Source organism: Glandiceps talaboti, chromosome 15 (genome assembly GCF_964340395.1).
Source record: "Glandiceps talaboti chromosome 15, keGlaTala1.1, whole genome shotgun sequence".
NCBI lineage: Eukaryota > Metazoa > Hemichordata > Enteropneusta > Spengelidae > Glandiceps > Glandiceps talaboti.
This window is the reverse complement of record NC_135563.1, coordinates 19,429,137-19,449,329: the sequence shown is the minus strand read 5'-3', so window position 1 is coordinate 19,449,329 and position 20,193 is coordinate 19,429,137. Positions and strand designations below refer to the sequence as shown.

The 20,193-nt window shown below is 35.4% G+C and overlaps 2 protein-coding genes across 2 annotated transcripts; one reads left to right on the top strand and one right to left on the bottom strand.

Moving 5' to 3' along the window:
- The first annotated feature begins 487 nt into the window (after positions 1-487).
- LOC144446142 (MMS19 nucleotide excision repair protein homolog) lies at positions 488-14,054 on the top strand. The gene is made up of 22 exons (XM_078135863.1): positions 488-572; positions 2,052-2,100; positions 2,259-2,362; positions 3,006-3,091; positions 3,363-3,507; positions 4,214-4,339; positions 4,640-4,788; positions 5,277-5,429; positions 5,595-5,736; positions 6,166-6,320; positions 6,481-6,767; positions 7,260-7,357; positions 8,060-8,203; positions 8,524-8,767; positions 9,194-9,296; positions 9,804-10,002; positions 10,728-10,846; positions 11,360-11,603; positions 12,020-12,270; positions 12,655-12,714; positions 13,100-13,200; positions 13,741-14,054. Exons 1-22 carry the CDS (start codon positions 488-490, stop codon positions 13,772-13,774), a joined length of 3,078 nt encoding a protein of 1,025 aa, XP_077991989.1. The 3' UTR covers positions 13,775-14,054.
- Positions 13,632-19,908, bottom strand: LOC144446306 (uncharacterized). Its single transcript, XM_078136053.1, has 6 exons — positions 19,827-19,908; positions 18,052-18,867; positions 17,281-17,468; positions 16,876-17,095; positions 16,386-16,551; positions 13,632-16,012 (listed from the first exon to the last, which is right to left on the bottom strand). Exons 1-6 carry the CDS (start codon positions 19,906-19,908, stop codon positions 15,856-15,858), a joined length of 1,629 nt encoding a protein of 542 aa, XP_077992179.1. The 3' UTR covers positions 13,632-15,855.
- Between the last annotated feature and the right edge of the window lie 285 nt (positions 19,909-20,193).

The window sequence follows — 20,193 nt, the reverse complement described above, 5'->3', positions numbered from 1 at the left end:
GCCACTTAGGTACCTTTAAAAAAATGTAATATCAGAACACAGTGTGTCAGTAAAAAATTCCGAAATACCATTTCAAAATAGTGATTCCGTGTATATTTCATGTTTTAAATATTAGCCAGTAATTTTGATTCAGGGAAACAGACACATTATTTGAAAGTTTAAAAATGCAGAACTGCTCTGTTACAAATAATACATAACTTAGAGGGCCTGCGAAGGAGCAAGCGCAGAACTTAGTTCATAAGAGCTCATTCCATTGGGCAAAGCAATGTTCAACCATTACGGTATCAATGATTGGTCTAACTTTTCTCGTATAACAGCCAGGTGTTCAAGCGCTAGCGTGAAATTGACATTATAAAATTAAGTTAGATTCTGACAGGAAAAATGTCATTTTTGTGTTGCATTTATCGTTTTCCCACATTCCTGATATAAAATGGAAAATGAGGTATGCCCATAGTAAATTCTCGCGTGATTTCAATCGAGAAAGAACATGGCTGCGTCCATGTGGATTGCTGGGGCAGCCGAGAATTATGTGAAAGGGTTACAAGAAAATGACCTACCTACGATCGTTAAAGGTTTGATCCATATTTGATTGAACATTTTGTAATACGTGTTGATGTCGCGTCGGAAAGAATGACTGACACCGTGTTTTGATCCTTCGATGGAGCTCGTTGCTGTGTGAGCATGTGTCGATCTCGTCATCGTCACGGTTGTGTCATGGTTTAGATTAGTTTATTTCAGTAAAACAACAAGATCGACAGTACAGATACTAGTATACAAATAAAAACCGGTACAAATTGGTTATGTTATTAATGTTACTGAAGTCGCGTGTAGCAATGCATGTTAGTCGATGGTTTAGTCCATTAGTCCTACTGCTAGCTGTAATTGGGGACGGAAATGAATTTGTGGATACATCGTTAGCTCGTCCTGCTTGCAGACGGTATACGGGACGCGATACTGATTGTGTCCCTCAACACCAGGAACAATTTCAGAATGGTGTCCCGAAAAACATCATCAGCAAGGAGGACGGCGGGAATAATCGTTAGCTGGTCATCCATCAGTGTAGATGCAGTACTGTAGTGGCTTCGCTACGTCGTTCTCGGTCCTCCGTTAATTTATTTTTCTTTGCAAACCCCGTAAGAAATAAATTTGAAAAGTAAAACGAAAAATGTTGAGTAACAAAAAAAAAAAAAAAAAATAGTATTGACTATTGTAAATAAAAACAAAGCTACAATTATTGCAGCTACCATAGGTGATACTTCTATGGCTGGTCTTTTTGGATTTTCACCTCAGATTAATCAAATACATCCATACTGACTGTAAAATTACTACCTGGCATTTAATAAATCCAATTGGCATGTTCATAGACAGTATGCCACTGTCTATGGCATGTTGAAATAACCGATCACATCATTGCACGTTATCCATATTAGATGCACATGTTTTGAAGTTGAATTGTTTTCTTTTGTTTTTGAGCATTTTTCATTCTGGGGTTAAACTCAAGATAAATGCTACAATTCCAGCTGTACAACCTCAAACAGAGAATGTGAGGCAGATCTGCTTTGCAAAGTTGGGTGGATTTTTCTATAAAACTATAAACTCCAGAAGGAAAAATGTCCCAAAAGAAAAGAAAACAAGTCAAATTCAAACTAATGCTACAATTTTTACAGCTACATCCACATGATACTTTAATACATTAAGCCTGAAAGATGGAGTTAGGTTGTAAACATAATCTACCTATCAGGACTGTGTTTTTAGAAAGGTCATGAGAAATCAGTTTGAATGAAGTAGCATATATGTGTCTGTCAGTGTGTAATGGATTAATACTGACATGCCAAAGATGCACTTGTAATGTTGTTAACATGATTCACCTGTTACTAAGGTCTACTCAGCTTGATGTCTAGCTGCATTTCTGTGTTAAAACCTGATAAGCATTGAATAGGATCACTTATCGTCTTCATAGGAATCGAAAGCAGGTGTGAAATCATTTCTAGGGTGATTTCATCATAAGGAATTTTGTAAAGTAAGCAATAATCTTTTCTGTTGCATTTCAGCCATTCACACAAATGAAATCAAGATATTGGATCTGGTTGAAAAGCTGGGGTATGTAATAACATACTAGTAACTTGAAATAAAAATGATGACCTGATGATGAAGGGTATTTGAAAAATAAATTTAAGTTTTCTCAGCTAAAGACTGTAACATATCTTTTATTCATAACATTGTTTTTGATGACATAACTGTGTTCACTGTCCAAACAGACCTTACCTTACCAGTGTAGACACCAATACAAGATGTAGAGGAACAAGACTTCTGTCAGAGGTTCTCAACAGATTGCCTACAGATTTCCTTATAACAGATGAAGGTATGTACATGTCATATTAGATTTCAAGAAGGTGTACAGTTATACATATGTGCAAATCAGGCGTATGTGTCGATGCATGTCAGACAGTTGAGACAGCAGGTCATAATTCACATGCACAACATGTCTTGAAAGTTACCCTGAGTCACCTAACAGATAGCTGATAGACTTGGCTATCTGGCTCAACATAACTGTTCAATAGGTGTTCTAGTAAATGACATTGTCAAGCCAGATAGTCAAGTCTCTTGGCTATATAACTATTTAATTTGTCACTTTGGACTTTTTTTAAATGAATACATTGTTCAAATTGTCAGTAATTTTGAGCTCATACCCCAGGTAAACTAGTACAATAGAGGGTTCACACTTGGCAAGTTATGTTCACACTGAGTTGACTGTAATCTTAACCATAAAAACAAAGCAAATACAAACAGTATATGTCAGCCCAGAGGCAGTGAAATCAGATAAGGTAAAAAGGAGGGTACTTGTAGTTTAGACATGGAATAACTTTCATGTATTCCATCTGATTACTCAAGAGTATTTAATTTCCAAGTTAAGTAGAGTTTCAAGGGTCAAAATTGTTAGTTAGTGCTAAATATTGGAAAAAATGACTGTTGACTGATTTCAATGTTTTTTTTCTTACCTGTAGTTAAAGTCCTGGTGTCATTCTACTGTGACAGACTTAAAGATCATTACACAGTGACTCCACATGCATTGTTAGGTCTTGTAGCCCTGGTAAGTTTTACAGTGACTGACAAGTACTTTCACACCTAAATTTATATGGAAACTAACCTCCAGTTTACTCAACACCTCCAACAAATTTGGAACATTCTGTCAGATCCAGTTAGACACTGAATCAGGACAAGTTTCTCAATGAACAGTGAAAGAAGAGAAGTTGTGTAAGAGTTTTATGTGATCGCCTGAATATACCGGGTAAATGTATTCATATTTCCCCAAACAGTAAATTAATAAACCTTACATGTTTGCATTTCTGTTCCATACACAGAGTACATACAGTAATTTTCCTATTGGCAGTGAAGGAGAGATACTCAAAGCAATTTTCAAAGAAGTGGATGTACGAAGTATGATCCAAGTAGACAGACGATCAGTCTTCACTATTGTTGCAAATTTCCTGGAGACAAGACTCCAAGGTGAATAAAAATGACATCAATTATTCTCATGCTGTTGTCAGAAATGTAGATAAGTGCGACTAGCTTCTTTATTCATTTTTCAACATTTTATGACTACCCCGGTACTTTCAGTAATTCTCTATTGAATGGAGAATTACTGAAAGCACTGGGGGTAGTGACTTGTATAGTGTTCCACCCCTCATAGTTTTAGACTTGAAATGCAACTGTACTTATGGTGTATACTGGGCTGTGAGCCCGGAGTTTTATATTTTAGGGTTTTCATGCATTTCTGAGTAGGTAGCCATGTTTATCAGCTGTTTAAGGCAAACCTTGCACAAAGATGGAACATATCGGTAATTGTTAAATACCACATCATGTTTTTTTTGTATTCTTGATATATCATAGCAAAATGACAGTCAATTTTATCAGATAAGACTTGAATCAATCTGATATATTTTCTGTGATATAGTATCTATTTGAGACAATACTTCACTCCTGACTATGACCTCCATATTCAAAGTTAGACCATATCAAGTCAATCACTATTGCTTCATACTGATCTTAATTACATCTTAGATGAATCCAATCATTTGAATACCTACCCAGTCACTGTGTACACCTCGAATAACTATGATACCTCAAATACACATTCATCAGAAATTACTTCATCTTGTGTACATTCACTCCATGGTAAATCTGTAAATACTTTTAAATGTTGTATTTTCAGAATTGAAGAAGTTTGGTCAGGACTTTGTCTTTGGATATATACAGTTAATAGCTGGAGAAGTAGACCCTAGAAATCTGATGATTATATTCCACTGTATACCAACTATTGTATACAACCTACCAATAGGTAAATATAGACTGTATTACCCTGCATATCAATTATTGCACACAACTTACATTTGTACCAATAAATGTGGACATTTTTGCCCCCGTAAACCCATGATTAAATGAAGATCTGGTAGGATAGATGTTTTTATGTTTGATATATAATGTACTCCCAAGTGCTTAGTTGTATCATTCAATGTTTCCCAGGAAATTGAAAACATATTATAGCCATTGTGCCACTATAGGTCTGTGCAAAGAGTGGCAACTGTAAATGTTTTGCTAGAACACAGTGTAAATGTTTGTCTTATTTCTGTTCTTATAGATTTGTTTGTGGAGGATTTATATGAAGTGATGTCTAGCTATTTTCCTATTGACTTCACACCACCTCCCAATGACCCCTACGGCATAACAAGAGAAGAGTTAGTGCTTGCTTTGAGGAAGTGTCTTGCTTCCTCACCCAAGTTTGCAAAGGTAACTTAGATTAAATGTAATGTTATTATCAAACAAAACTCTAAATTTGTTTACAAAATGATTTGTGCATGAATGGTTGGTTGAAAAACACATTTTGCTTTACCATAATCATTAGAAAATGTCCTTATGTTAAGGGTAGGAGTCGGATTAGACCCCCTAGCATAAACCTGATTTGTATTGGCTATGCATTGCAGGAATGTAGAACATTGGACTGACTGTACAACAGACACACATTTATATTCAAGCTAGGGAGTCATGGTTAAGGATAGGAATAGAGTTAGACCCCTTGTGTAACTGTCATTTTTATTGGCCATGCTTGGCAATGATGTAGAACTGACTACAATAGACATATATTTATATTCAATGAAAGGAGTGGGGTTAGATCCCCTAACATGACCCTCATTCATATTATCAACCATTGATGGCTACTGTTCTACACTTGTCTTTTGTTTCCTCTGAATACACTGACTAGTGTCTCTTTATTCTAGCTCTGTCTACCACTAATCATGGAGAAGTTATCATCAGATGTACGTAGTGCCAAAGTAGATTGTTTTCAAACTTTAGCAGCATGCAGTGAAATTTATGGTGTTGAAGAACTTGCAGCCTTTTTACCAGCACTATGGACATCAATCAGACTAGAGGTATTATACTGAAACTTTTTTCTTTTCTTTTTGTGAAATGCCATGATTGGTTGTTATTTTCATGACATACATGCAAATTTGACTGCAAGTAATCCATATATCCCCGAGTGATTCTAATTTAACCTCACAGGATAAATGTTGAATGTGTTTTTGCAATGTTTGCAGACCTTCCAGGCAATTGATGAAGAAACAGAGAAGGCTCCATTGAGTTGTCTACATGCCATCATCAAGACATTATCTAATGGTGTCATTGATGCCACCAAGTCTACTGCTAATTTGGATGAATATTTAGGAACAATATTGAATGGTAAATTCTGGTTTCTTCTCTTTTCGTGTCCTTTGGTTTAAAAGAATTGTGCTCTCACTAGATATGCAACAACTGAATCTATTTGAAATGTATTTACACATACTTGAGAAATATTAAAAGTGTTAGTGGCTGTTTCACTCTGGGCCAAGATTTCTTTACCTAGATCAGCTTTTCATGTCTTGTCCCTTGTTTACCTTCATTTGTTTTTAAACACACACCATCATATTGTAAAAAGTGAATTTGATGAGGGATATGACTATCAACTAGAAGCACTCACTTAGATGGTCTGCTGCACCCCCTAAGTTACAAATAATATGTATATTTCTTCTTATATGTCTTCATATTAATAATGTGAATATATGCTTCATGGAAAATTCATACCTTCTCTTCTTCTTTTTTTTTATCAAATTTTTTTCTGTTATATTTCAGATTGTAATCGTCATTTGTGTGAACCACAGTTAAAATTAATGTGGCCCACAGCAAGAATTCTGCTGTCAGCTGCTAGTGCTTCATATCCTGCCTGTTATAAAGTGTTGAGTACCATCTTGCCATTAATGCTGGAACAATTTCACAAACATACCCAAGTAAGCAATCTTTTTGGATGTATCTGCTAACTAGCGCCCTCTACAGTCTAATATCAACACAAAAATGAAAGATGACCGAATCGTTCATTTCCTATTACAGTAACTGCATTAGTCATGGAAAAGAAGTAACAATACTATTTTTCCAATTTTTTTCCAACAGAATAATGTTCGAGTTACCATCCTGAACATTACACTTGAATTTATCAAAGTTTGCAGAGACTGCACATTTACAGAAGACACCCCTAGCCCAGTGTTACCATACAAGGACTCCCTAGTTGTATTATTATTATCACTACTCAGTGAGAAGGATATGCAGTTGAAATGTATCGCAATAAGTGGAATGGTTGGTATGATGTCACTGAAAGGGATGATAGGGAGTAAGGAACAAGATATAACAGCTCAACATCTGACTAACATTATACTTCAAGACTCGGTTGCCAGAGTCAGGTAAATTATTTCTGTATTTTGTTTGCTTGATGGGGTTGCCAGTCTACTCACGATTTGTTATTTAGCGAAGAAAATATTAGTGAGAGAGAGAGGATAGGAGAAGAAATGGAGACAGACAGAGGGTGACAGACAAACAAGAACAGACAGACAGACCAAGAGAACTCAGGATGGGGAAAGACAGACAGCAAGAGAAACAGCGGGACAGACAGACAGACAAACATGAAACAAAAGACAGACAGACAGCCCAAGAGAGCTAGGGATGGGGAAAGACACAGCAAGAGAGACAGAGGGAAAGACAGACAGCCCAAGAGAGCTAGGGATGGCGAAAGACAGATATGAAAAATCATTTGATACATAATTTGCCTTCACACAGACTACATACAATAATTGAACATATTAGATTTGATTTTACTTTATAAACATATCAACTATTATTCCATCTGTCCTCCAAGTAAAGTCTCTCTCCATGCATGTTTGTTTTTTGTTGTACAGGTCAGAGGCTGTTGCAGCCTTGGTATTCATGGCATCAGAATTCCCTACTCTAATTAAAGACAAGGTATTTCCTGTACTGTTGAATGAATTGAAGTCAGGTCAGTTTTAATGTTTATTCTCACAAATGTTCACATTGATACCACATTATAAGGTAGAATGCACCTCATGGATCAAGTTCGCTGAAAATCTAAGTCCTTACAATCTTTCCAAACTTAGTCATTTGAAAACCTGGACCTTTTGTATCAATAAAAGAAATTTAGGGTTTCACCATCTTGTTTTCAAGGAAATTGACAAGCTTTAAGTTTCCAATGATTTTAAACAGTATTTGGTGGCCATATTGGATTGAAAAATGGCTGGTATTGTTTTGACCTTTGTTTCAAATATTATTATGGCAACCTCTGATTTTTTCCCTGATTTTAACGAGATTGGTTGCAGTCTTCTTGAACAAAGGAAGAGCAAACATTTATATGATTTTGATTTCTGAGGTTCATACTACATTGAGACAAAGGTATATTGAATTGACTTCTGAACCTTTTAGTTTAAATCTTAATAGTGTAAGTTTACTGTAAGAATATTTTTTGAATCACAATTTGTTTGAAAACTTACTGAAAGGACACTTTCTGTAATGGTTGTTGGTGGAAGAAAAGGAAAAAACAAGAATAAAATCACTTGAAGTTAAAACGGTGATTTGTATATAAATTGTTTGACAATTTGTGATGTCATTTAATTCACAGATTGATGATATAAAACACAAATATTAGATTTGAGTAGTTGATTGAAATGTTTTCTAAATCCGACAGAAATGGATACCACTGTAGGTCAAAGGTCACACCAAGCAACAGCAGAAAGCCTGTTGAGTTCATTGGCCAGTTTAGCTGTCCATCCAGATATCGTCATGGCAACCATACCAGCCATGATTGATTACTTGCTGAAGTTGAATGAAGGTATGTCAGAGGGTTTGCTTCAAAATTAAACCTTTGAAGAAAAATTATTCTTTTCTCTGCTGTTATTGGACAACTAATTACAATACTAGAATTATTTTGCTATAACTTTTATGTTTACAATCACCAGATGTACAAATCAAACAAAAAACACCATGATCACATCAATCATGTAGATATATATTAGAAAAAATATTCAGATTAACTCAGGAATGCATCCATTCTATTAGTTCATGTACCCGCTATCATGCTCATTTATTGCAATGTGGCTGTTTGCATGTGATATCCTGTGTGATAATTTTTATCATTCGATTTCTTTACAGCAAATACAGAGAGTGGCTGTGATAAAGCCGTCAGCTGTCTACACTGTATCAACTGTATTGTTTCTGCAAACTTGGAAAATGACCAGTGTCTACAATTCTTTCATCTGACACTTATGCCTCAACTACTACATATTGCAGTTGATCATTCCATTAAAGACTCTAAGAACTGTATACTACAAGAGGAGAGAAGTGTGAATAGTATAGCATGTATATGTAGAAATATTACTCATATCCTAGATGACAGGTGAGTGTGATTGTTACAGGAGCCGCAAATCATGGGGTGTGTTCACAACCCATGTATTAGAATTCAGCAATTAAAAGTGTTGTATGTTGAAAAAGGCTGATTGCTTTGCTGAAATATACCAGGATAAATTATTGACGCACTTAGTTCCAAACTTAAACAAAACATGGATACACAACTCATGCGTTGTCAGGGTCACACTTCAATAACCACTATGTTAGCTGGGTGAACAAAGTTTGTATTGGCAAGGTCTTTGATATTTGATCAAACCATTAGATACGTTTGAATGTAATTTTAGATGAGAACCCATATCAAATGTCTTTTGCAACTCAGTGAAATTTAGCCTTTCTTCTGCTCATATTTCAAATACTGTGAGCCGTATAAATGTTTCTAACATCCAAGTCAGATAGTTGTCTCATTTACTTTCAGGTTAGCCTCTGAATGGATAGGAAAGACAATGTCATTGTTTTTAGATGGAGACTTGACCAGTGTAGATTTGATGAATGTAAACATACCATTTAGGCCACTTGAGGTAAGTACAACCATATCATGTTAAAGTTGAAAGTGGGTCCTTGGCCTTTTAGACTGTCTATACTCAGTACAGACAAAATGGCAGTTATCAGAAAGATATAAGATTTTTCATTTTGGTAACTAGGAATTGTTTTGGAGCAACACATGGCTGGGTAAGTGAGGACTGGAATAGTTCAGTATTATCGGATTCTTAGAAAATCATCTTTTCCAAGTAATCATATTAATTTAACAACAATACATTTACATTCTTGGCTAGTTCAGAGTTATTATGTTTTATTTCTAATTTAAACAATTTCATGATGTAATTTTACAGAAATTAACATATTTTCAACAAAAATTCTGTTGAGCCTTTCATGTAATGGGCATGCTACTTATATTTCTGTCAACAGTTCAACTCTAATTTAAACTTGAAATAAAAACTTTGAGCAGGAGTCTTGAATATACAACAAATTGCTTATCTTCAGCTCTTTACATCTCATCAACAATGCCATGTTTTCTTTGTTTCTAGGTGAAATCACCATGGCAACAAACACAATTAGTGAGTCTTATGATGTCCATCATCTGTTCTGTTCAATGTTCTATAAATATTACAAAAGTTATTTCACTGTTGGACCGTTTGTTGTCCTTATCACTGTATTGTGATCACCAACTGACATATGTGTCATCTGCCAAGTGTTATGCAGGTCTAGTCAACAAAATAACACAAGGTTTGTATACTGTCCATGTCATGTCAGATATAATATTGGTCAATGTGTTTTGCACATTGTACACTTAGCTACAGTAATATTTGTAACATATCAGTAGCTTCCAGTCATCAAAGAATAACTGTACCTTTACTACAGGATGTATCACACTAAAGCTACATCATAACGCAACATATTTAAATTATTTTTATGGTAGACTGTACCTTGGGGACTAATTTCCCTAAGGACTGCAGTTCTTAAAATTTTCTCAAACTTTGTCATATGGGAGCTAGTTTTTCGTCCATTTGAAATAGTGAAAGAAAGGTGATGTCCACCATTTTGTTTTCAAGGAAATAAACAGTGTTATTTTCTCATACATTTAACACATTATTCAGTGGCCATATTGGGTTTGGCGGCCATATTGGATTCTAAAATGGCTTAGTTTCGATATCATTTTGAGCTCTACTTTAAAATTTGTGTTGTGACTCATGAATTTTTTTATTGATTTTAACTGAGAATGGGTTGGCCTTTTCTTGAACAGTAACAAAGATTTATATCTTTGAGATGCTTTAAAAATGCAAAATTACTACTTTGGCTCCCATGCCCAATCTCCTCCCTTTATGACAATAGAAAGTGTGATCGTTAGCTGTTATGTTCTATGTGGTCTCTTTATAGAGAATGTTCATTTTCAGATTTCTTGTCTTCACATGAATGTACTAACCATTGTTTTAAATATCTGGTTATTTCAGGCGATGAATTGAATGAATTACTTGATAAATCAATACAGTCGTCATGGAAACTGCTACAGGATGAAATATCTGATCAGAATAGTGAAGCCAGACTCAGAGCATTAACATTCTGGTTATGGGTAAGAATAAATACTTTTTTGACCAATATATACTTTTATAGAATGATTATGGATAGTAATAATATGACTTTTCTAACCATACTTACGATAATAAAATGATTTGAAATGTCTTTGAAACTCAATTCTTATGATCCAAGTAGTGTACAAGAGACAGTAATATAAATAATGTACATGTATGTGTAATACATACAGTTGTAACCATGGTATCGTTAAGCAGTCAACAATGTCACCAAAAGTAGAAAAAAATGGTTATCTGTGATCTGACGATTACCAGGGTCTTTTATATGCTTCATTTCTTGAGCCACCAATATATGACTGTGGCACCCGTTGTTTTGATAAGCTTTGATAGACAAAAACCGCATGAGAGCAGTGTCTGTGTAATGTAATCACTTTATAATCAAAATACATTGTAGTGTAAAAACGGGAATACCACTAGTACATGTGTACACCCGTGCAAGTAGTCATTGATGCATATGTAACAAAATACTCAAACACGATTTTTTGATATTTCAGTTAACTAAATCTCTTGTCCTGAGGGCACACCCCAAGTCAAATGATATGACAACCAAATTGGTAGAAATGTTTGAAGACTCGGAGCTTGGACAAGTGTCAGCTGATGGATTCTATATCATACTGGATGATAGTACAGATGTGTTGAACAAAGACATGCATGCAGATATCAAAATGATGTACAGGCAGAGATTCTTTATGATAACACTACCAAAGGTTGTCCAAGGCTATGAAAAGACTAGTGCAGGTATGATCTAAAGTACTATGACTACCAGTGTGTACTCTAAGTCAACACAAATGATGCAGCATGCAAAATGCTTTCTTGTTTTACAACAAAACTTGGTGTTCCCTATAATCCCATACAGTGTACCGGTAGTTTCAACCCTCTGGGTCTATGTTTCAACACATCAAATACTCAATCAGTTTGCCCTCTAAGTCAATTTGAAACACACCTGGTGTGGCATGCACAGCAATTTCTTGTGACAGACCAAAATTTGATGTTCAAAATCCCTTACAGTTTAACATGTCAAATCATTCATCAGTTTGCCTTCTAAATGAATCAGTTGCTTTGGCCAACCCCAGAGCAGACAGTTTGGACAGAATGACATGACATATCTTATACGCTAACGTTTGGTTTGATCCATCTATTTACTATATCCACAGATAAGAAACCACACTACCTGAGTGCACTGTCCCATCTTCTACATTTTATACCAAAACAAGTCCTTCTAAGTGAACTGCCACCATTGATTCCAATGTTGGTGCAGTCCCTGTACTGTCAGCAAGCAAGTCTTACCCTGTCAACAATGAATACGCTATATTCATTGGTACACAATGCTCCAGCTATTATTGCTCAAGAGATGGACTCGCTACTCCCACAGCTTCTCAAGTTGAGTTCATATCAACCGAGTATGGTAAGTAACACTGTTTTGATAGAACCCAATTGTGTAATGGGGACCTGACAGGACAGACAGAGATTGTCATGTGAAGGATTTTATATAGTGCAGTCCATTACAACAATCATTGTATACTCTTACATGGAGTTGAAATATCAGTTGTACCACTATAGGTCTGTGCCATGGGTAATAACTTTACACTGCTTTTAGTACTCAGTCAACAGCGTACAGGAACTACCTTTATGAATTATGGAAAAAAAATCAATATGTAAAAGATATTCAATTGTTATTCTAGGATTGAATGAGTGTATTTATAAAGCTGTTAGGGCTGGTTGAATCTTAAAATTGAAAGCTCACAAAAGTTGATGAAATACTGAAGGTTTCTTTATCCTTTTTGTACAGAAAGTGAGAATAGCAGCATTGAAATGTGTAGGAGTTCTTACAACACTACCACACCATACTGTAAGTAACCAATAAATATCTTTTAGATTTCTATAGTAGAAACAAAAATGTTGAAAACCATGGAGAATTTATAGTTATAAAGCTGTTGGGACTGGTTGGTCCTGAAATGTCTATATCTTGTCAAATGCTTCAAGTCATACAATGTGACACTCCTATGCCATATGGTCTGATAACAGAAATACCTCCACATTTACCAACATTGCTTCAACAAATTTATCGATACTGCTGTGCAACTCTCAGTGTAGAGAGTGTATATACAAACATTATTTATGATAAAACCCAGATGAGTACATTTTCTAAACAGACTGATACAATACATTAGCCTATGGAATCTATGGTTATATATGTATTGTATTGGTTACACTATCTCTTGATTCTGTTGTAGGTATATCCACACCAAAAGAATGTTTTACGTCAACTAGGTCCTATCTTGGATGACAGGAAGAGATTTGTCAGGAGAGAAGCAGTGACTGCCAGGAATGAATGGTAAGGGATAATGAGACATATAGGGCGCTATCTTCAAACCTCCAGTCTTTCTCTCAGGGAAAATTTTCAGGTCCAAAGATTAAAATAAAATGAATAATTAAATTCTCGATTCTGGCCAATTTTGTTTTGCAATGTTCCAATGTTAATATTTAAGTTGTATAATGAGGATAGAAATGGGTTGTGGGGTTTTACATGGGTTTTGCACATGATCTGCTGTGAGTGAATCAAGGATATCTGCTTTGGATAGGTTTTGGGGCATTTAATGTTGAGGAGTTTTGGGAATTTACTGTGGATGGGTTGGGTAATCTGCTATGGATGGGGAAGACAAATCTGTACAGGGGGGAAATTGCTATGCACATTCACATAATTTGTCATCAACAAAGTACTGAACGATAAAAATTACATTTAGAATCAATATTTTAATGCCAAGAGTGTAAACTCTGGAAAAAATATCCAGATTCCTGACAAGAAACAAGTAATATTCCCCTAGTAACAATCTAGATAATGTACAGTTATTTTGTTTTTATGTTTCATCTACAGGTTTATGCTTGGATCTGGAAATACAGAGAATTGACATGCTAATCATATGAAGATACAAACTACATATTTACAATTGCTGTCACATGCACACAGATTTTAAGTAGATTCTGTATTTTAATCAGTGGTCACAAGCTATGATATCATAATATGTTATGTACTTTAACTACTGTTATAACACAATGCCATGTACTTTCTGTCTGATGTGTAGATAGAGTGTTGTGTACTTTACCTACCACTATAACACAATTCCATCTATTCTCTGATGTGGTGGTTTAACTACAGTTATAATACGATACCATGAACTTTTGGTTTGATGTGTACACAAATAAATTATTTCTTAAGTAGAAAAAGTCTGATTGGAGTCTTTCATAATCGGAATGGATTTTGTATGACACACAATCTATTATTACATGTAAGCCCTCGTAATTGTCACTGAAAATATTTCTCCGTATAATATTTTGTTCATTTACTTGCCGAAGTCTGTATGATTGTCAAGTAATCAAACTGTGTCAGCATTAACAAAATTATAATTTGTAGATGAAATCAGTACTCTGGACTGTTTGTATTGGTTACATACAAACATCACGTCAATGCGTTAATAATACCAATGACTATCTATACTCAGTTAATTACAAGGATCAAATCAATTCCAGTGAAGGTTTGGTGAAATTTTAATGGGGGAATAATTAGGACAAAATAGTGAAAATTCATCTAAATGTAGTCTGACAATAACATCCACTGGGGTTATTACAATGAAGTAAATATATTATGAGGTTTAGTCTATCATAGTTGTATGTGAAAAATCTACTATCTGCTGGACATAGTAAACAATTCTTGAAGAACTGTTTGACAAAGTCTGTCAATCTGGACAGGCGAAATGTTACTCGCAAATAGTAAAAGAAACCTTGGTCGTGATACAAGAACTTTTTATTACTGCTGTACAGTCTTTATATCAATCAATGGCGAAGTTAATACATGTACCAAGATATGAAAGTATCATAGGTTGTAGAGTCAATTAGGCAGTATGCTGCTTTATACATGTATAATGCAACAATGATCTGCATTAACAACATACAGATACTGATAGCACACACAAATTCAGCTAAATGTAGTTTGACAATAAACCTCAGTTTAGTCTATCATAGTTGTATGTGAAAAATCTACTATCTGCTGGACATAGTAAAACATTCTTGAACAACAGTTTGACAAAGTCTGTCAATCTGAACAGGTGAAATGTTACTCGCAAATAGTAAAAGAAACCTTGGTCGTGATACAAGAACTTTTTATTACTGCTGTACAATCAATGGTGAAGTTAATACTTCTATCTACTAGTAACTAACATATAGCGTGCATGATAACTCAATGGACAAAATACATACCAAGATATGAAAGTATCAATATGTTGTAGTCAATTAGGCAGTATGCTGCAAACAATGATCTGCATTAACAATATACAGATACTGATAGCACACACATATAAAAATGATACAATTTATCTTCACTGCACACACAAAAAATATGTCACTCATGTATCCAAAGTCAGATCAGAAAACACAAAATGTATATTCTGTGTTGCCAAATTAAAACTCTAAAGGTATCGCAGTTCGATGTTGTCTTATAGGGAAAGTTAACAGTCACATGATTAGGTAGAATTTTCACATGCCCCCTATACTGGTATACACACTACGGATGATGGTGATGATTCAAAGTGGTAATTTACCCAAATGTTTTGACAAGAACTGCCAAATGTGTAAAATACTTGTTGAAGATTGGCAGTTATTTACAAGTGCATTACACCTTAACATGTACACCATGTCAAATGCTAAAGAAGAGCACACAATAACAGAACAGAAGAAAAATCATTCACTGAAATGAAATAGTTGTCGATAGAAATTGCATGACAACTTCACATCACCTTGAGGTTTAAATATAGATTTCCAACATAAGCCAAGGTCAATGTTAGGAATCTTCCTATGCAGAATACCTACTTCTAATTAAATACCCACTTTACAGTCATTTCAGAGGTACCTTGAACAAAAATGTGTATGGAGATGTTGATAGATGTCTGGTATTAGTTTTGTATACACATTTGCTTCAATTGTTGGCGGTCCAATACTATGATTTGTTTGCTGTTTCCAATTTCAAGTCAAAGTTTTCAGGCTTAGATAGATTTACAGGTGCTATGACATTGAGGGTGGAACTTTCGCCTTGGTTGTGAGCTTGTGTACTGATACCGCTGGTGGCGTCTGTGTTGACAGTTGATATGGTTTGACTGCAAAAACAAAGCAAGGAATAGAATCATCAATCTACTAACCTATCCTTAATTCACTTATACAGAGAAAGAAGTCAAAATTCCTAAACATTCAGTAACATTATGAATTACTTTTAAAAACAATGGAATGTTATACATGAGAGACGGACAAGAAAGGTTCCCGAGTTATGTCAGTGTGTTGTGATAGTGAAAAGACTTGCACAGCACATGCATCCTTGCTGCAATAATAGTGCATACTAGCCTGGCATTCTAGACATTATATGTTTATTTTACAAAGAGGATATCACTCAACAGATTTTCAGATAAATATGTCTGCTTCATCTATATACACACATTAAAAGACAAGCTATGTACAGTTACTAACAGTTTTTACCTGGATTGTTTTTGTAACTTTAACGCTACAGTCTGTAAAATATCCTGGTGTGCTGTCTGCATATGTCTAATCAAAGTTGACTCTTTGGTGTATTTCTTCTTACAATGTCCACATTTTAAACTCTCTGAATGTGTATGTACACTTCTTATGTGTCGATTCAAATCTCCTGTAAGTGGGGAAAACACACAAAATGATAATAAGAATTACAAGTGAAATGTAAGTATATTTCGAATATTCCAAAATATGAACATCCTCAAACCTGAGAAAGTTATTGTTCAGTGAAAGGTTGATGTCAATACTAAATGTCTAAACTTTTAACACATGAACAAACCTAAACTTGCAAGTAACAAGAGCAATGATTGGTTTACATGAAGATTGTACATGTACTTGACATTGTATCTTGCATCATGCAGAAAACAGTCATTTGAAGAGACCAGTTTACCTATCATACATTCATACAGAAAACAGTCATTTGAAGAGACCATTTTACCTGACTGAGAAAAAGCTCTCTCGCACTGCGTACATGGGAATGGTTTCTCTTTTGTGTGGAACCTCATGTGTACTGTCAGATCAGATTTCCTTATAAATCCTCTCTCACACATATTACATCTGTATGGTTGGGTGCCATCGTGAATGTGTTGATGTCGTTTTAAATCACATTTCTGAAGAAATGTACGACTGCAATACTCACACTTGTACCTGTGGTCATCCTGCGAAATTAATTATATAGAAACCAATAACTGAATAAAGAATATACCCTGGTAATATGTTTTGTTAATTTTAACAAATGGATGAATTACCGGTAGGTATGTCAGTTATACAAGTTTATACATACATATATTCACTTTTATCAAAGTCTCAGTGTGATATTGCAATACCTGTATGTAAAACTTACATTTGTATTAACTGTGTGTATCAGCCTGTGTCTGGTATAATTACCCATACGATTGAATGTGGCACTACACAGATCACATTTGAATGGTCTTGCTCCCATATGAATCATCAAATGGGACTTCAAAGATGCTTGACTGGTGAAGTTCTTCTGGCAAACCTGGCACATAAATATCCGCTTTGGTCTTTTAGCTGAAAGCAATGATGAAAAAAGTGTTACATAAAAATTGGGAGGCTGGTCATTATGAACATTAGTATTGGGTGTACCAGCTGATTCAAATGTACACAGGTGTTACACTGGAGTTATTTCAAATGTGTTTAGTATGACGCCACTATCTCCAACACATTATAGACACAGTATTCTTAGTTGAAAATATGAGGCTACACATATTGGTCTGAAATGACATTTTTCAGTTGTCATGTTACTTTAATAAATTCAAAGATATCTCTTTCAAAATGCCAGAGAAAATCAGTACCAATTCGTTAATAAATTTCCATGGCTATAGAGCTTTGTTGGCATGACTTTGTTCCATGTACATTCACACAGATTAGTTTCCGTGGATACATGGCTTTCTTTCCATAGCTACAGGGATTTGTTGACAATGAATATTTCCATGCATATACAGATTTGTTTCCATGGATATGCTTATTGCCTTCCATGATCATAGTGATCTGTTTCCTTAACAATTGGCCTCGAGAGGGTAGGTTGATGCATGTGGGCTTCCGGACACACTATACAGACTAACTACCTATAGGCTGTTGCCAGGGAACTTACCTGCCTGGTTTCCATCTCCTTCACAATCACTTTCCTCTGTGTTGTCACCATTTGGATTTGCCATTGTATGAGAGCTGACATTTGGATCTTGAACCAATAGTGTCGGTACACCTACTGAATCCTGACCTTCAGGAACTGGGTTTTCTGACATAGCGATACAATCTGAATTTGACAAAGCTTCAGCTACAGTAGAATGACTTTGAATAGCTGATGTTGCATTTGTCACATTTTCTGCATTTACAGTAAGTATGCTCGAGTTTGTGTCTGTTAGTAGTTGCTGAGTTGAAATCTGACCAATAGCTTGTGCTGCTTCAATCATACTCTGACCATCTGTATTGTGGAAAAGCTGTGATTGGCTGACTTCAGCTAGGGTATTGTCCTCACCAATATCTGATTGGTTGATGGTTGTCAGTGTCACATGTGATTGGCTAATGTCAGCCTGATTGACAGCTATGATTGACATAGTTTGTGATTGGGTTTGAAAGTCATGATGAGATTCGGCAATTGTTCCAGGAATCTTGATCAGCGATGAAGTAGTTTGTGCATCAGGAATATTTTGATTGATAGCTGTGGCTTGATTTAGTGTCAGGTCGTTGGATAAATCCATAGTAGCTCTGTGTGGGGAACTGGTTGTTGTTGAATCAGCTGGAACTGTTAAATGTATTGATGATGGCATTGCAATGCATGACTCTTGTCTTGGTATAGATTCTGTAATATCAGAAAGAGCTTTCAAGGTGTCATCAGAATGGGACTGCTGGTCACCAATATCACCACTCTCTACACTCAGTATAACAGGCAACGTGTTGATGTGGTCATCTGATGAAAAGGGAAAACACACAGTCATTAATATGAATGAAAGTTTATTATCATGAAGTTGAAATTGGTGAGGACAATCTAGAACATAACTGGATGGCAGTTATGTTTTCAACCCATCTGTCTGTTTTATTAGGACAGTTTCACAGGATATTATCTCCAAAATTCGTGGATGTATTTAGATGAAACTTTAATCATGGAAAGATAAGGACTAATTGATTAGCTTTGGTGGCGATCCAATTCTAGATTTGGATTTTAGTCAAGATTTTAGTGACGACATTACCATATGAGCCATTGTGAGCTTCAATCACTGGGATGCCCTTCTTTGGTTTTAATTGTTTGTGTGTAGATTAGTTTAGTTTAATTCTGTTAGGGATATCCTAAGATAACATAATTAGGAAAACGCAATTAGCTCAGCACTGGTGGGAGTAATGTTTGTTACTGAGGTGGGCCTTCTATCGAAACAGTATATGTCAATACAGACATATAGTTGAATTTGCAATTTGGCACAATACTGATGGCGATAGAAACAAGAAAACTTCTTGTGTTACAATTTTATCATATGTGCTACTAATTTTAATTGTTTTTTAAATTTTATTTTAGGATATGTCTCAGGCTATGTATCTGGACTACCAAAAGAAAAAATCTAGTTTTCCATGGGATGTTGACTGATCTTTCAAACTCAAGGAAATTACCATCACTCAAAGAAGGATGAGTATTTGCATAATAAGTGATTCCCTTACGGGGGGCATTCAGTTTAAATCTGGTATGTATATAGTGACACTTTACTCAAATTTTAAAAGACAAAACATTGTAGGGACATGTTCTTCTCACGTATGTATCATTTTTTACTTCATACATTGGCAAGTCGTGTTCCATGGTTTAGTGGTACTGACCATGGAAATTTGTTTTCGGAACGAACTTTTCACGTCCTATTTATGTATTTTTATAGTCTACGATACCTGATCCACCAACTGTATCCTCTTCGTGAAAACATCTCGTCTGCTTCTGTCCCTGCTCCGCGGAAAAAGTTTCCTGGCTCATTTTCGAGGCCGATGCTCCGCGAAGAAAAATGGCGGCTTCGCGGAAAGTAAGTTATGACGCGGATGACTATAGCTGAAAAAAGTTCGCACCTTTGAAAAAATTATTTTGCATTATGTTACCCATATTAATGCAAGATATTTTAGTTCGCCAGATAAAAAACATTTCTGGTGATATCAGTAGTTGTTACAACATAGTTGGAGATGAATTCGCTCGTGTTGTTATGGAAGGATTTCAAGCAAGCTGTGCAGTGTGGCTGCTAGCCTGTGTTTTACACTTCCGGGTCAT

Excerpts from the sequence above, each read along its gene's own strand:
- LOC144446142 (XM_078135863.1), top strand. The coding sequence starts at position 488 with ATGGCTGCGTCCATGTGGATTGCTGGGGCAGCCGAGAATTATGTGAAA. Across the intron at positions 7,358-8,059 it reads GTTGAATGAATTGAAGTCAG|AAATGGATACCACTGTAGGT; the intron begins GTCAGTTTTAAT and ends TAAATCCGACAG. Across the intron at positions 12,271-12,654 it reads GTTCATATCAACCGAGTATG|AAAGTGAGAATAGCAGCATT; the intron begins GTAAGTAACACT and ends CTTTTTGTACAG.
- LOC144446306 (XM_078136053.1), bottom strand. The coding sequence starts at position 19,908 with ATGAGCCAGGAAACTTTTTCCGCGGAGCAGGGACAGAAGCAGACGAGA. Across the intron at positions 17,469-18,051 it reads AGGAGATGGAAACCAGGCAG|CTAAAAGACCAAAGCGGATA; the intron begins GTAAGTTCCCTG and ends CATTGCTTTCAG. Across the intron at positions 16,552-16,875 it reads GAGAGCTTTTTCTCAGTCAG|GAGATTTGAATCGACACATA; the intron begins GTAAAATGGTCT and ends CCCCACTTACAG.